This window comes from Meleagris gallopavo, chromosome 13 (assembly GCF_000146605.3).
Source record: "Meleagris gallopavo isolate NT-WF06-2002-E0010 breed Aviagen turkey brand Nicholas breeding stock chromosome 13, Turkey_5.1, whole genome shotgun sequence".
NCBI lineage: Eukaryota > Metazoa > Chordata > Aves > Galliformes > Phasianidae > Meleagris > Meleagris gallopavo.
Genome location: NC_015023.2, coordinates 2666016 through 2681361, shown reverse-complemented (window position 1 = coordinate 2681361; position 15346 = coordinate 2666016). Strand labels below are relative to the sequence as shown.

At 39.0% G+C, this 15346-nt stretch overlaps 1 protein-coding gene across 1 annotated transcript in view; it reads left to right on the top strand.

Annotated features, from left to right (window-relative positions):
- Nucleotides 1-1306: 1306 nt before the first annotated feature.
- PEPD (peptidase D) overlaps nucleotides 1307-15346 on the top strand; it is a 54389-nt gene continuing 40349 nt past the window's right edge. Inside the window, exons 1-2 of the mRNA XM_019619726.1 lie at nucleotides 1307-1399; nucleotides 7453-7530. Coding sequence (XP_019475271.1) covers nucleotides 1365-1399; nucleotides 7453-7530 — 113 coding nt within the window. The 5' untranslated portion in view covers nucleotides 1307-1364. The remainder of the gene's footprint in view (nucleotides 1400-7452; nucleotides 7531-15346) is intronic.

The following is a 15346-nucleotide window of genomic DNA, read 5'->3' as shown; positions in this document are numbered from 1 at the left end:
ACTGCTGTTACTGTGCTGCACAGTTTCATATAAATTCCAACCATGAATATGTGATCAGTTGTCATATGGAAAAACAAGCCCTGCTATCCCTGCATCAGTGATGATGGAAGGATGTTTACAACCTTCATTATTTCATTTTTAAAGCTCTTTAGAAGGTTACTTAAAGTTTCTGACTAGAGGAAATACTTTATCCAATAATTTAGTGGGAAGGGTCTATAAAACACAGTAAAAGTTGCTTCCTGGGACATAACTATACATATATAACAGTATAAAATACTGTTTTGCAAAATGTTTGTTCAGTGCTGTGTCCTGTAGAATAAACCTTGCCTGCAAGCATGCTGGGAGGAGCACGTCCATAACTTTGCTTCTATGTGAAGTGTCCATTTGGTAAAGAACCCACTGCACCAGAGCAAATGACAGCTTCAATTATTAATTTCATTAGCCAAATGCAGCACTCTTTCTGCTTCGTTCTCACTATATCAGTTCCTCCTTAGCTTCTCTTTCATTTGACCTATTCTTTGCAGATACTGGTCTCTGGGGCAGTAAAAAAAAATCAGTATTTCTACCTTGCAAAGGCACAATGTTTTGAGCAGAAATTAAATCTTGTAAAATGTATCTCCCTCCTAACTCCCAAAATGTAGGCTTTTCTTTGTCCTTTTGTGATCAGTTTGTATGGTTTGCTTTGTTTCTCTTTAAATACTGTCATTTTGTATAATTTTAAAATCTAGTTTGTATTTACAAGCATGTAATGGCTTTAATATCCTTCAAAGAATTTGAATTGTGTTCTGTGGATTGTTTCTGCAGGATAAAATCACAACATCTCTATTCTTTGAATAGCACTATTATCACTCTGTGTTAATGAAATGATTTCAGTATTACAACAAATGAGTTTTTGAATCCATTCAGTATTAAAGGGAATTGGATTGTAATTAGAACATATTTCAAAAAGAGTAAAAGGATTCTTTATATGTGCTTAGCTCTTAAAACACCTAATCCTGTATTAATTGTGCTTTGGGCACATCTGCCCTCATATGAAGGGGACATTGACAGTAAAGATGAAAATGTTTTAATGCTTTTGAGGCCGAAGAGCTCCACCAACAGGATGTCACTGCAACGGGGAGCAGCATTCAGAGGCACTGTGCTGCACTTACAAGAGGGGTGAGGTGACCACGGAGCTGTGGGGCACAAGATGAGCGCTCATCTGGGCAGGGAACGCAGTAGTTAGCCACGATTGGAAGCAGCAGAGCTGTGCTGAGGCAAGAATTGTTTTCCTCTCTGTCTTATGGTGCTTCTGAATACATTAATAATTACCAGCTCTCTTTCTTTGCAGCCTTTTCCAGCACTACTGCTATACCCGAGGCGGCATGCGCCATACTTCCTACACTTGCATCTGTGGCAGGTAAGTTGATGGCTTCTGTTGAATTGTTGAAATGTTTATTGTCAGTTTCCCACTGGATAATTGTGAAATTGTTCCTTTGGTGCATGTGATGTGTTTGTGAGTGTAAGTTTTAAACTGTTTCCTCTGGAAAAGCCAAGAAAGGGTGGCAAGTGTTGGATCTTAAAGAAATGGCTCAGTTACAGGTTCTGCAGTGCTCAAGAGATTCCACAGTAGCTGCTGCTGCCACCAAGGTAGTGTTTGTGCTCACATCTCTGCAATAGTTGGCTCTTTTATTAATTAGAGTTATGAAGAAGGGCTGTAGAGCTATTTTTTGTTGTTCACAAACACTTTTTTTTGGAATACATCTGAAGTATTTCATAGCACTCTCAAATTTCTTTGAGGTTAGGCTGCACTAAAATCGATTTGGGGAAGTGAGTTTTGAAAACATTTTGCTCTCCCTCTTTTCTTGCTCAACAGCTGGTGTTGGAGCTTTTGTATTTGAGAAAATACAACTTCTTACAAAAAGTTCTCTCTTCAGTTGTAGAAATGCACATTTTTAATTCAAAGGATTTCAGGAGAATAGTGTAGGATACATGTGAAGGACGGCTGTGTACTTTGTGCAGGGATTAATCTCATTTAGTTAATGGATACATATATCTGGTCAGATCTACTTGACAGGTGAGGTGTATCTGTTAGTACATAGACTCCGCTGGTAAATTCAATGATACTCACAGGCATTTGCCTGAGTTCACATAGGTTGTTTATTTTTTATTAAAAAAATAAAATTTAAGTTAATGATGATGATGTTATTTTGCTTCAGGGGTAATGAAAACGATGAGTATCTCTGCTTTTTTCTGCTGTTTACTCAATTCATTATTTGCAAATGCAGTTTTCCAATTTATGTGCCAAATTGCAGTAGGAGCATGAGCAGTTTTATGGCAAATTGTGCATCTAAATTGTCGGAAGATTTTCCTGTTTTAAGTACCATCATATAACTTGAGAATTAACATCCCGTTGCAATGAGACTCCATCTCTGTGGTATCATTACAAGTTAAGAAGGTAAAATCTAGTTGTATCTGTGCGTGGTTTTCCACTGCCATAAGGATTACACACAGTGCATCAGAACCCATGCTGCAGAATTGGATTTGGGTACAGAAGCTAGAAACAGGCATGCCATAGCTAACCTTATAGAAACTCCTACTGAAGTAGGAATGTGTGTGAAGCATAGTGGGTCCTTGTCACAGTGCGGGATCCGGGAACACCCTGACGTGTGACTTTAGCTGGGAGTTGGCACTGTATCCTCCCGCTGCTACTGAAAACGGAGACAAACTGGATTTAAAAATGAAACAACAAAGAAGAAAAATAAAAAAGCCTTTGTAAACAAATAGCTACGTTCTGATTGTGCGCGATGAAGTAAGAACAAATAGAATTAACCATTTTAAGCTAGGTCCTAATAAAATGGGTATAAGTAGATCTATTTGATGAACTCGATTAACATAATAATGGTAAAACTAATAGGCATTTTTTATTACCTTGGAAAGGTGATTGTAAATACTATGCTTAACTACATTTAAGATTAAAAATATCTTTTACAATTAGGGTTTTTGAACAGTTAGGTATGATTCTGTTCGTACTGAGTTCTATTGTTTTTGCCAGACTTCAAACAATGATACTTGACATGTTCTTGCCTTTTCAGTCACTGGCCTGATAATAATTTCCATACAAGAGAATCATGTTTTTAATTAAAAAACATTTTCTATTCAGGTTTTAAAAAGGTGCACATTAAACCAGAGAACAAAAGTTATCAATGCTATATTTCATATAGAAATCATTTGCTGCACTTTGAGTGTATGCATTTGTTGCTGTCCCTGTCCAGTACTGACACTGTTCAGGAGATGGTGAATGAATATATGATGCAACTTGATATGTTATGTATTCACTTCTATGTATTCACTCTCTAATCAGTTGAGAATGATAACACACATTAGTGTTACAGCTCATCACGTAGCTGGCTTAGTGCTGTAGTTAGCAAAGCTTTCAGAGGTTGTCAACTTGTTGATGGTTTGAAGCACCAGCTGATGTCATGTAAGTGCAAATAAAGAATGGTGGTACCTGATGAACGGACTTAGATGTATTCAACAGAAATTTCTGAAGTATTGATTTTGGAGGAATGTGCAAATACTGTGCAGTGCCTTGAAATTCAAACTGCTCCTTGCAGTACCTTAGAGTACCTAGTTGTCATTTTGCAGGAGAGGAAGGTGAAGGATAAGGCTAGAGTACTTACTGTATCCATGCTTTTTTTTCCTTTTCAATATAGTGTTTTAAAGTTTCATCTCATAGATGAAAAAGTGGAGAGAATGCTTCCTTCTGGTTTGACTTCATTATTTAAATCGTGATGGAAATAGCTTGCTAGTTAGGTTCATGGCCTGTTGATTTTTCTTCAGATCTTACTACAGAGCTAATAGCTGCTCTTTTTCTTATGTTTGATACTCAACTTAATCCTTTTCTTAAAATATTACTAACATACCTCCTCTTTCTCTTCTGCTCCTTTCTTTTCATAGTGTTTCCTGATTTGATATGTATTTTGGGGCCTTTTTTCCCTTCTTAGTAACCTGAATCCTTTCCTGCTGTTCATTCTCAGTGGTGTTAATTTGCTGCTTTTCTGCTGCTCCATGTAGTTCCTTCTGTAACAAACATGTCTTTGGCACCAGTTAGAGGCAAATTATTAAAGGGATGGAAATAGGCCCAGAGAAATCTGTTGGAGGATTTTCAGCTGTGCTGCCCAGAGGCAGACTTGGGCATCCGTGGTGCTGACCTGTAGAGGCCTGGTGCCACCCGGCCAGCACCTCCTCACTGCACCTGGTGTGGAACTCTGGCTCTGGTGTGAAAATTTTTTGGCTGTTGCTCTTTGGGGGAAAGAAGAAGCTTCTCCAGGAAGGCTTGTTTGCCTTCCAGTGGCTGGGCGGTGGGGGGTTGTTTAGTTTATTCTTAAAGCCACCTTGAAAGTCTCACAAATCATTAGGAACTATTCCTGGTTAGCTGTAACGTTCACCTCCTGGGTACATGTCACTTTAGGGAAGCTTCTTAGTGTTGATCCTAAAGCATCTTCCTGCCTTCGTGTGCAAAGACGCTCCTAACAAGGAGAGGCTGATTCCCACCTCTTGGAAGCAGGGTGGAGATGTGTCCCCACCAGTGTTCAGTGTGGGTGGGCGGTGCGTTTCTGAAGCAAGTCATCCCCATCCCTGGCTTTGGGCTGTGCTGAGACAGGGCCAGGCCCGGAGTGCTCACTTTTCATTTCTTCTGAGTCAGAAATAACTGTGAGGGCTTTCAGGAGCGTGGCTGGTATGCCACAGGTGCTCAGCTTGAGGGCCCTGCCTGGAGCCGCTGCAGGGACATGGGCCTCTCACCTGACCTGACAGAAGCCACCCAAGTGCGTATGGAGTGGGGATCTGGTCTTTTGCACCAGCTGCTCCTCTTCGTGTTACAGAGCCAGAGTTGGAGTGAAAGACAGGGAGTCTCAAATGCCAAGAAAGACTGTGTTCTGCTTAACACCTAAGTAATGGTGGTGGAAAACAGATTTTTGTGCATCTTCTATAACAGTTGGTGCCAAATTTTACAGAAATATTTTGTAAACTAAAACCTTTACATTAAACTGTGCAAAGGAAATCCTTTGTCTTTGTATTTGGAACATCTATTGTTGAAAATATTTATTCAGTGTTCATATTTGAACATAGGACTTGTTTATGCAGCTGGCATGATGCATAATACTGAGTGCCAGCATAAACAAGTTATCTGCAAACATGTTAGCATGAAGTCATGCCCTTAAGCTTCATGATAAATTTTTTGATAGTTGATCATAAGTAACGTGCTATTTGCTTTTCCTTTATCGCCATTTCTAGAAAGAGATAAGAAATAGTGTCTGCAACTAAAATCCTGGCACAGTGCTGTGGAGAGTGTGTGTGTGTGTGCCACTTGTGGGGTGCTGCCATTGGCACAGCATCACAGAGTAAATCAATTGCAGCCTTAATTCTGTTTATTTTAACTCTTGATTTAACAACTTTAATCTTTCCCTTGAGTTTTGTATAATTATAAGGAATACATTTTCTGTCAGAAAATTATTCCTATTATTCTGAAATGTTGACCCCCGCTCTGTTGGTGCATACTGATTCCTGCATGCTAAAACAGCAAGGCAATGATCTTGCTTTGTTTTAACATGATCCAGCCCTTTAGATTGAGCATCTTCTGAAAATTAAGGCCTCTGCTTTCTCATCCATAATCCTTGCTTATGGAGTTGTTATATTTGCATAAGTAAATAATCAATTAAGTACCTAAACATTCCCAATTACTGCCAGTATCTTGACTGTAACATTTTTGAGGGGATAACAGTGCATATTTACTGCTTTTGCAATTGAACTTACCAGAAGTTTAACATGAGAAGTATGTCATGTTGCACATTTACTTCAGGTACAGCAAAACATCCATGGAAATTGAGCCTCAGGTTCCTTTCACCTAAAATATGAAGCTCTACTGGTGTCACAACTGAAAGAACAGGGTGACCAAAATGGTTTTGGTAAAAGGTACACTGGAGAGGTCAGAGAGATGCCAGAGAACCCTGTTCCAACACTTTTATTTTTAGTTATAGCTCTTATGGCTGTTGGAAATGAGAGAGCATCTGTCCAAGGAGAAGAGTAGAAGAGAAATAGTGTCAGTGTTTTAACTGATGTTTGCTAGACCTAGAGGAATAACAGTAGACAAGAAGGGGATGCCAAGACCAAATAGAGGTCACTGAATGCCATGTGGTGCTTTAGAAGTGTACAACAAAAGTCTGTCCTTCTTTGGAGATGTTATTCCTGTGAATCAGCAGTTTACTCTAAAACATTTCCAGGAATTAAAATCTCTTCTTTATAATTTTAATAAGAGGTAAAAACAAAGTGATGGTTTTTGTGCCTGTATTAATTGCTGACTCATACAGCATCAATGTTCCCCTAGTGCAGTGTATCCATTCCAGCAGAGATCGCATGTAGCCATGCCAGGGGTCAACTGGCACTCATGGACTGCTGATTTTTTTTTTCTAGATTCAGTAACTCCTAAAGCATTTCAAACATGTCAGATTTTACTCTAGTGGAAATCTCTCTTTTATGCATCAGAATAGTTAATCTTAAATAGGGAAATGTATCACTTAAGTATTTTTAAAAATCCATAATAAATGGGTACATATTGAAAAATTACTTAATTGCATCCTTGACACTTTCATGGACGTGGGAAGTATTTCTATGAGCTGTACTGAGTCCCTTCTGCAGAAAGGTTACATCTTGTAGTCAGAATACCAAAATGTCCGTTTTGTAACCATTTCTGCTGAATGAGATAGCAAATATGCTATTGCAGCCCATGCATGGGCAGATTCTATGGCAGTTCTCACAGACTGCAAAATTCCATGCTCAGTATATCGAGACACTGATGTTTGCATCCAGATGTGGAGTCCTCAATACAGGAGAGACATAAACCTGTGGGATCATGTCCAGAAGAGGCCCACAAAAATGACCCAGGGGATGGAACATCTCTCCTGCAAGGGCTGGCTGAGGGAGCCTTGGGCTCTTTAGCCTGGAGAAGGGAAGGCAGCAAGGTGACCTGATTTTGCAGCCTTCCAGTATCTAAAGAGGAGCTACAGGAAAGAAGAGGACAGACTCTTTAGCAGGGTCTGTGGTGATAGGACAAAGGGAAATGGCTTCAAGCTTAAAGAAGGTAGATCTACTTTGGATATAAGGAAAAAGTCTTACAGTGAGGGTGGTGAGGCGCTGGAACAGGTTGCCTAGTGATGCGGTTGATGCCCCATCCCTGGAGACTTCCAAGATGAGGCTGGATCAGGCCCTGGGCAACCTGATTGATCTGTGGTGTCCCTGTTCATTGCAGGGAGTTGAACGAGATGATTTTTAAAGGTGCCTTCCAACTCTAAGGATTCTGTGATTTTATGGTTACATTTTTACAATGTTATATTACAGTGTTCCTTCTCATGTTGTGTGTTTTAATGTTTTTTTCTTTCATTAATTGTGGTAAATTTTCTTTTTGATCCTCAGTGGGGAGAACTCATCTGTTCTGCACTATGGGCATGCTGGAGCCCCAAATGATAAGACTATTGAAGATGGAGACTTGTGGTAAGTAAGAGTAAGAATAAGAGTTTACTTGATGTTTTTTGTTACAATACTGGCTGTGTTTCAATATTTACGTTATATGTACTCTTGGAAAGTCTAAATCTTTAAAGCAGCATCTAATTTTGCATGCCAAGATATTCTGATTTCCTCCAAAAGTCCTGTTATACCTCCATCCCCAGCTGAATAGGAAATTTGAAAAAAGAAAAATATGGTTCCTTAGAGTTTAGCATTGTAGTAATATGATTGCAAGTACTGTACATTTTTCTCCACTTGTATTACATTGCACGTGTTTTGCAGTATCACTGCAGATAAAAGCAGTGTGAATAAAATCACCAAAGACGTTTACCATAAATTTAAAGACAAACCTAATAGAGTGGCATGTAACAGTGGAATACAGCTTTTGTACTTCACCTCTGAGGACTTTGTTCAGAAAGCTTGCATTTGTGAAAGGATGGGACTAGTTCTGGAGGAGTTAATAATAGATATTTAGTGGAGGTTTTGTATTAGGTTGCTTTTGTAGCACGTGCAGTGAGGGTGCAGGTAGGTGTTTTCACAGTTGGATGTAAAGATGTGGAGGAAAGCAACAGAGTATTATTATAGGACCAAAAGCCCTAACAGAAAACAAATTGATTTTTCAAAAGTAATAAGAAGCCTTGTTAGCTGACTTGTCTTGGTACATCTGCAAGGACTGCAGAATGCACTTAATTACAGATATGTGATTTCTTTTTAATAGTGTAGAAACTTCTTTAGAAGTTTTGTGTGCAGTGGTTTATGTATTAACTTCATCTGTGGTGAATAGTTCACTAAGCCAGACAAACAATACTGTTTATTTATTGCAGTACAGTGCTTTGGCTTACGATCTCATTGTGTTTGGGTGGATGATATCCTGTGAGGTTTTTTTTGATCAGGTAGGGCACACCAACATGTTACCATACTGACTGTGGTTGATTAAATTTTCAGAAAATCACAGCTTATGAGACATTGTTGAGACATAATACAAGGTATTATGTTGTCCTGTACTTTAATATTAAAATTAAGGCATTTAAACAGTGAAGAGAATAGTATCATTTGGAAAACACAGAATTGAAGAACGTAAGTGGGATCTTTGCAAGCAGCAGCCCCACATTTTTTAGTTGTCTCAACAATAAGAGCAAGGATTAACTTGCTTGTTTGAAATACCTTCTTCCTGAGATGGTCCAGTCTTAATTAGATGAAGTTTGCCAACTGTAGATTGGCTTTTATCAAATAGTTGCTCAGATCACCTTGACCGAAGCCTGTTTTCCTAGCAGAATAGTCTGATGTGGTTGGCTTGGTTGTGCTCACAGGGGGGCAGATGACCCTCCTGCTCATAAAGAAGTTGTCAGGAAGTGTAATGGCATTTGTGTGAAGGTGATTTAAAACTATACTCATTTTCTGCAGTTTTGGAGGAAAAAAAAAAAGTGAGCTAGCTTCAGAATACAAATTATAACAAGAAACCTCCTGTGTGGTTTTTACTGTATGCTTTTACAGATTTCTAATTTGGATGTAGATGTGCCTGTGTGCTTACAGAATATGTTGTTTAAAATGACAACATGCTGATTTGTTTATGTACAAGAGTTACATGTTAAAGAGTTCATGTATTTGACTCTCAATTAAGCTCTTTAATAGCTATTGGGAGCCCTCTGTTGGATATTCCTAGCAAGCCATGAATACAGAGAAAAAAGCAGCTTTGTTTTTTGTGAAGAAGAGGTGGAATTATTTCGGCTTCTGATAGTAACTTTGGTATGAATCTACTCTGGTAATTTCCCAGAATAATGGAATCTGGTAGAATCAGAAGATTGTGTACTTGGTATGACTTTTATTAAATTATTCAATAGAGTTTCACGTATTTTTCATAAAATTATGTAATTCGTAGGAATAACATTCAGTCATTTTGCAGAAATGTGCTGCTCAGGTGCCTTACGTTCTAAGCAGTAAGATGCAATGACTACCAGCAAATAAGTCAACAAAATACTCAGGGAAAAAAACCATAGAAAATAATAGATTAGTAAGACTAATGCTTTACTTCCTTGAAATACTCAAGTGCTCTTTGAGGAATATCAGTTACAAGGATTTGCAGGTATCAACAAGAGGTCTTAGGCAAAAATATTGGGCTATTGCATAATTTAAGACTGTTACTCTGACTTCTCCTTTAAAAACTGTGTTGCATTTAGAACAGTCTGATTTTATGAATTTCATTTTTGAAAATTAATCTACATCAAGTGGATTTACTGTCTCTGTAAGAAACTGCTGTTGAATTAAATCTCCAATGTTGCATCATAATCCACATCTTTACAGGTCCAGCTTCTGTGCTGGAAGATCTCAGTGTACGACAAGGACTGTAAGGAGAATTCCTGGCATTTTTTGTAAATACGGACTGTCTTGCTAAGTAGGGCTGTCATTTTTGGTGTATTGCATATTAAAAATGAAATAGCTAACACAAAGCATCACTATTGACAGAAGTTGTACTTTTAGGGTTTAGTATTCAACATGTATGTGAAAAGCACTGTACTGATATTGATATCAAGTATAAATATTGCAATTATACCAAGTCAGTATTATATAAATAACTCATGTATGCTAACACCTTTGTGGTAGGGATGTACATGAGTATGGATGGCGTGGTTTAAAACAAACACTTTTCCTGCACGTTGTCTCCATGGTCAGAAAGGTGATGCAGACAAATGTCTGGGCCAGGCACCCTTGTGAATCACAGTTCTGTGCTCTCTGCCTGTTCACTTTGTGTTAAAATTTAAATAAAATCATTGCTCAGGATGTTGAAAATCACTATTACAAGTGCGTACAGTGCTGATGTACAGCCAGGCTAAGATACAAATACTAATTTTCTTCTGTCATCGTAAACCTGTGACAGCTTAGAAGAAACTGAGCCTGAGACTGAGGTTTACTGCATTATCTCAAGGTATTGCATTATTCATTGTGTGCTGAGATGCCTGCTGGTTCTGTAGCAGGGCTGTGACTTGGCTTTTGGGAATTGGAGTCCTAAGCAGTTCTTGTTCAGTATCTCCTGCACTGCTCACAGGAGGCCTCAAACAGTTACAAGATAACCACAACCCATTTTCCAGTGGGTTTGGAGCCCCACCGCCACCTCCAACCCAGTTTGGATAACAAAAGGTCTTTCAGTGTTTTGAGGGAAATTAAATGGGAAGTTACTACTTAGGGAGAAGGAAAGTGGATTGAGGGGGAACAGATTTAACTCCCTGCGTAGTCCAGCATGGAGCAACAGCCATGCTGCAGAGAAAAGGCAAAAGTGGCCATCAAGATACATGGGGGAAAATGTGGGGCCAAACATCTCCCTTCACCTTTGTGATTTGGTGTGTTGTGTAGGAGCTCTTGCAGGTGCTGAACCTGGAACATGTATTTTACATTTTGATTTTGAGAAGGTATTGAGAAAATGGTAGCTTATTGCATTCAGCTCGCTGCCTTTGTAGTGTCTGGCATTGCTGCAGTGTTGTTTCATTGTAATTGACCTGATGAGGTTTGACAAATGGACTGTGCTTTTATGATCTTAAAATAAAGATTGATTCTTTATGATGAGACTCACACTTAAATACAGAAATAAAAGAAAATAAGCCTGACCACAGATATCGCAGAAATAGATACAGGTATTATTACCTGAGATGGTTTTCTGTGTGCTAGTTGTAGGTCTTTGTCTTTTAAGGTTTCTGACAAACGTGTCTCAGTGAAAATTCAGCACTTATTAACCAACTTTCATTGGCAGGCTTACCAATTCTTACATTTTTCCTTGTTACTTGGTCTGCGCTGGCTTTGCAAAATGCTGCGAGTAACTGTATTCTGCTGAAGTGCATGGCATTCCTACCATGTCGAAGCGTCCTCCTACCTCACGCTGGTAAGGAAGGCCTCTGGCTGTGTGACATGTCCCCCCATCCCAGCACAGCCCCAGGAGCAGGGTCAGAGCTGCAGCACTGTGACCCTCCCTGCAGGGAGTCCCACAGTGATTCAGTGAGAGAGTTTGGGTGGAATCACAACGAACAGGAGGACAGCATCAACTGCAGCAGCCCTTGGAGAGATGTTATTAACCTTGTGTCCACAGAGGGCCTATCTATTGTTCATAAAATTAAATTATGATGTAACTTTAAAAGTTTCAGTGAAGCAGGTTGGATCGTCAGATGATGCCTTGCATTTTATGTGGCTGTTCCTCTGAATGCTGTGATGTAAGCATACTGGTTCTAATGAGGCCAATGAAAGTGTGCAGTAGCTGTGGAGCAGGCTGCTTCCTATTGGGAAGGTTCTTGCCTGTTTTGGCAGATAGTTTTATTGCATTTTGGTGCCAGAATTAAAGCACTGGAAAAGTCTTATTAATGCCACAAAATCAAATGCAGCATGTTAGAAAAGTGCCATCTTAGCATAATGCATCTATGTTGAACATTTTAAATGAGTCTTGGCTGTATTAACACGTATTGTTACTTGCTTAGTCAATTAGTAGAGTTGGGCATATGAAAGCAATCCAGTGTTGCAAAATGATTTTATTGGGCTAACTTAACTCTGAGGAATATTTTCATACTAATTTCTTTCCTTAATATTCAAGCACCAATTTGAGGCACCAGAATTACGTTGACACCAGGGGGCACTCAAATGAGTGCTCCCTGGAACTGGAGAGCTTTGTGCTTTGATGCTGAAGGTGCAGCACAGCGAGGCACGGCGCCTGGCCAGGAGCATTGCCTTTGCATGTAAAGCACATTCCACTCACGTTGTGTTTGGTTTGAATTTGCTTCCATCTATTTGGCACTGATATACGTGCCTTTTTGTAAATGTTTTATTGCTACAACTTCTGGTGCTCTTGAAATACACTGATTTAACTTCTAGTGCTCCTCCTCTTGGCATTTCAGAAGCTTTGTCAATCTCAGGGAGTTTTTCTTGACTACATATACAGGAGGTTGAGACAGTTGTTCAGTGTGAAACAGAGGGAAGATGCTGCATTACAGGGCTCTTTATTGCTCAGTAACCCTAATGAGATGAAGGACCACTTGTAGGTTTCATAGTCCTGTTGGTCACTTGGAGTTGTGCAGAGAATACTGCAGAAGAAAGTTGCTTGTTGCATGTTGATGTTTATTCTTAAAGGGTAGGCTTTCTGTTCAGTAAAATGTTACTTTCCTAACTTTCCTCTTTTTATCTAAAAGCATAGTAGAGAACTTTCTATAATCAGAATTGTCATTTTTTACATAAGATGCTTGCATTTATCTTCTACATATACTCACAATATGGATATGGTGTATATTGCATTGAAACTGTCTATTTCTCTTAATATTACTTAGTGTGATTTGTAGAAAATTGCATTTCCTTCTCTGCAGGAATAAATAAGCATGTAGTATAAAAGGATTTTTCATGAGTACTGAGAAACTATCATTTATTTCAGGAAAATATTGCTAAGACTTTCACCTATTCAACTAAAGGATTTAGGTGTGCTTGAAGAAGGTATGCTGCTAAGGAAGGAAGAGGTTTGTTGTGCTGCTTTTCCAAGCTCTGTTTTGGAATTTGCACTGCATTTTACAGAGTTCTCTGGTATTAATGCACACCGAACTGCATTTGTCCAGGTGGGGGCAATGTTGCATTAAAAAGCTGGATCTGACCAATCTTTTTACATCAGGTAATAAAGTCTGCCCTTTTCCACCCCAAGTACTTCATTGACTGCCATTAAAACAATTTATCCTACGGAACAAAATATTGTATTTATTACTTCTTGAAAGCACTGCCTTTAAGATCCCAGGATATTAATGTGTCAGATGTAAATGCTCCTCTATTTTATGTGGGTGAGAGTAATATTTTCATTTGGCCCTGTGCATTTTTACACGTTTTGAAGTTTGATGCTATAATAATATGCAAAAATTATGGTTAGCTTTAACCTTTCAGTCTGCAGTTTTGAAACAACTTGTTGTTAGTTATGGTTTTGTTTCTAATAATAATAATACCAAGTACATTGCTACTACTTACAGGCTGATTGCAAAATCAACTGGCTATCCATTTTTTAAATAATTCCTTTGGCTCGGTGTCTCTGGTTTGATTAAAATTTGTTGTTTTCATAAAATAGACATATTTTTCTCCTTATTATGCCTATAGAAAATATTATTTTTAAGCTAATCTACAAAAAGAGATTAAAAATATATTTTCTAGAATTGGCAGTAGTTTTCCCTGAACTGCTTGGGTTGGGTTAGTGTTGGATAATTCAGGCTCTGAGTGTGCCCACTGTCAGAATAGGCAAAGCAGAGGTCTTTAAGAAGGGACACAAATTTTAGCGTTCTTTAAGTGCTGAATTATATTTTGCTTCTTAATTTGATGGTCTTTGTACCTTGCAGCACGTAAGATTTTTTTTATTGCCTCTAAATGAAATGTATCTTTCATATTTTTAGATTAGTATTCCCACCATTCAAAACACCTGAGAGCACGCAATTGCCTTGGCTTCTTTTGTGTTGATTTGACTAGGGGTGTTTAAAATAAGTGGGATAAAGCCTAGTATTTTTAATAGCTGTTGATTTAATATTGAACATTCACAAATGCCTTTCAGTTTAATCCACTTTTGGTGGCAGTCTTTGTTGACGTAAAGTATTTTAGAAATACCCAAGGTACTGCTTATCTTGGATAGTTTACAATAGCAAAGCCTTTCTTGGTTTGAGGAACTCCATCAAAAAGCTCAAAATAAAATTGTAGAGGGAGTCTGTCTGGCTCTTACACCGCTGTATGGCTCAAAGCAGAGGTGCCAGTAGGCTCCAGCATACCCGCCGGGTACCACCTAGGAACCAGGTGCAATTCCCACTCCTTCTGTTCAAAACAGCCTTGGGTCTGTTCAGGAGCCCCTTGCTGTGCCCATGATGGACACGTGGCTCTCAGGTTAGGGTCATGAGGAGCCCTCCTGGTGTAGTACTGCTCTATGTGTAGGCTGAGTCACTGTAGGTCTTTAAGGAAAGAATATTTCTGATTTCAGTTGCACATTGCCATATTGTATCTACAGCTTGAGGTGCTGCTCTGCAGAGTAGATCGTATTTCTGAAAAAGAAAAAAATGTTCTTCCTGGCAAAATAGCAGGTGTGGCTGGGGAAGGGCAGCCTCAAGCTCCTTTTCTGAAGAACCAGTTGCTGCCTTCATTACCGCACAAATGATTTGAACGTTTGGACTGATTTTCTGTGGAAAAAGCCAGCAGCTTTTTTTTTTGCATTCAGTTGTCTTGTTCTGTACAATGTTCTGAAACCCCTTTGTGTTGGATTCCTTTTGAAAACTGATCTTTTGGAGGTTGACTGAACAATCCTAAGAACAATTACAGTATCTCAAAAAACAAAACAAAAATATTACATGAGTGTGTACCATCATTGGTCTCTATCTCAGTTTTCATCAAGGAAAAAAAATCAGAAGCATTAACCATTTGCTTACAGGAATGTGTGTGTGAGCGTGCACATATAGTAAGAGTAGTTGATGGTATTTACAGTGAAGATCAATGAGTAAAGATCTGACACTTCACCTACTCCTGCAATCTGCAGCAGTTGTTTGTCCAGGTCAGAGTGCCCAGGATGGGCTGAAAGCTAAGACTCTCAAGTCTAAATGTTAGCACATGAGCGTGGTGGCCTGAATCAGAAATATCGGCCAGATGCTGTTCAGCTTACACAGAGCTTTCAGCTTCTCAGTGTAGGCATCTAGAGTTACTTGAAAAGGTAGCTGTGTTGTTCATGTTCTATGCTGGTATCTCTCACTCCTGGTGAGGAGCTGATGTGGCTTGCTCAGCGTGACTGTGTGCAGCAGTCAATGCAAGCCTTTCCTTGTACATTTTCTCCTCC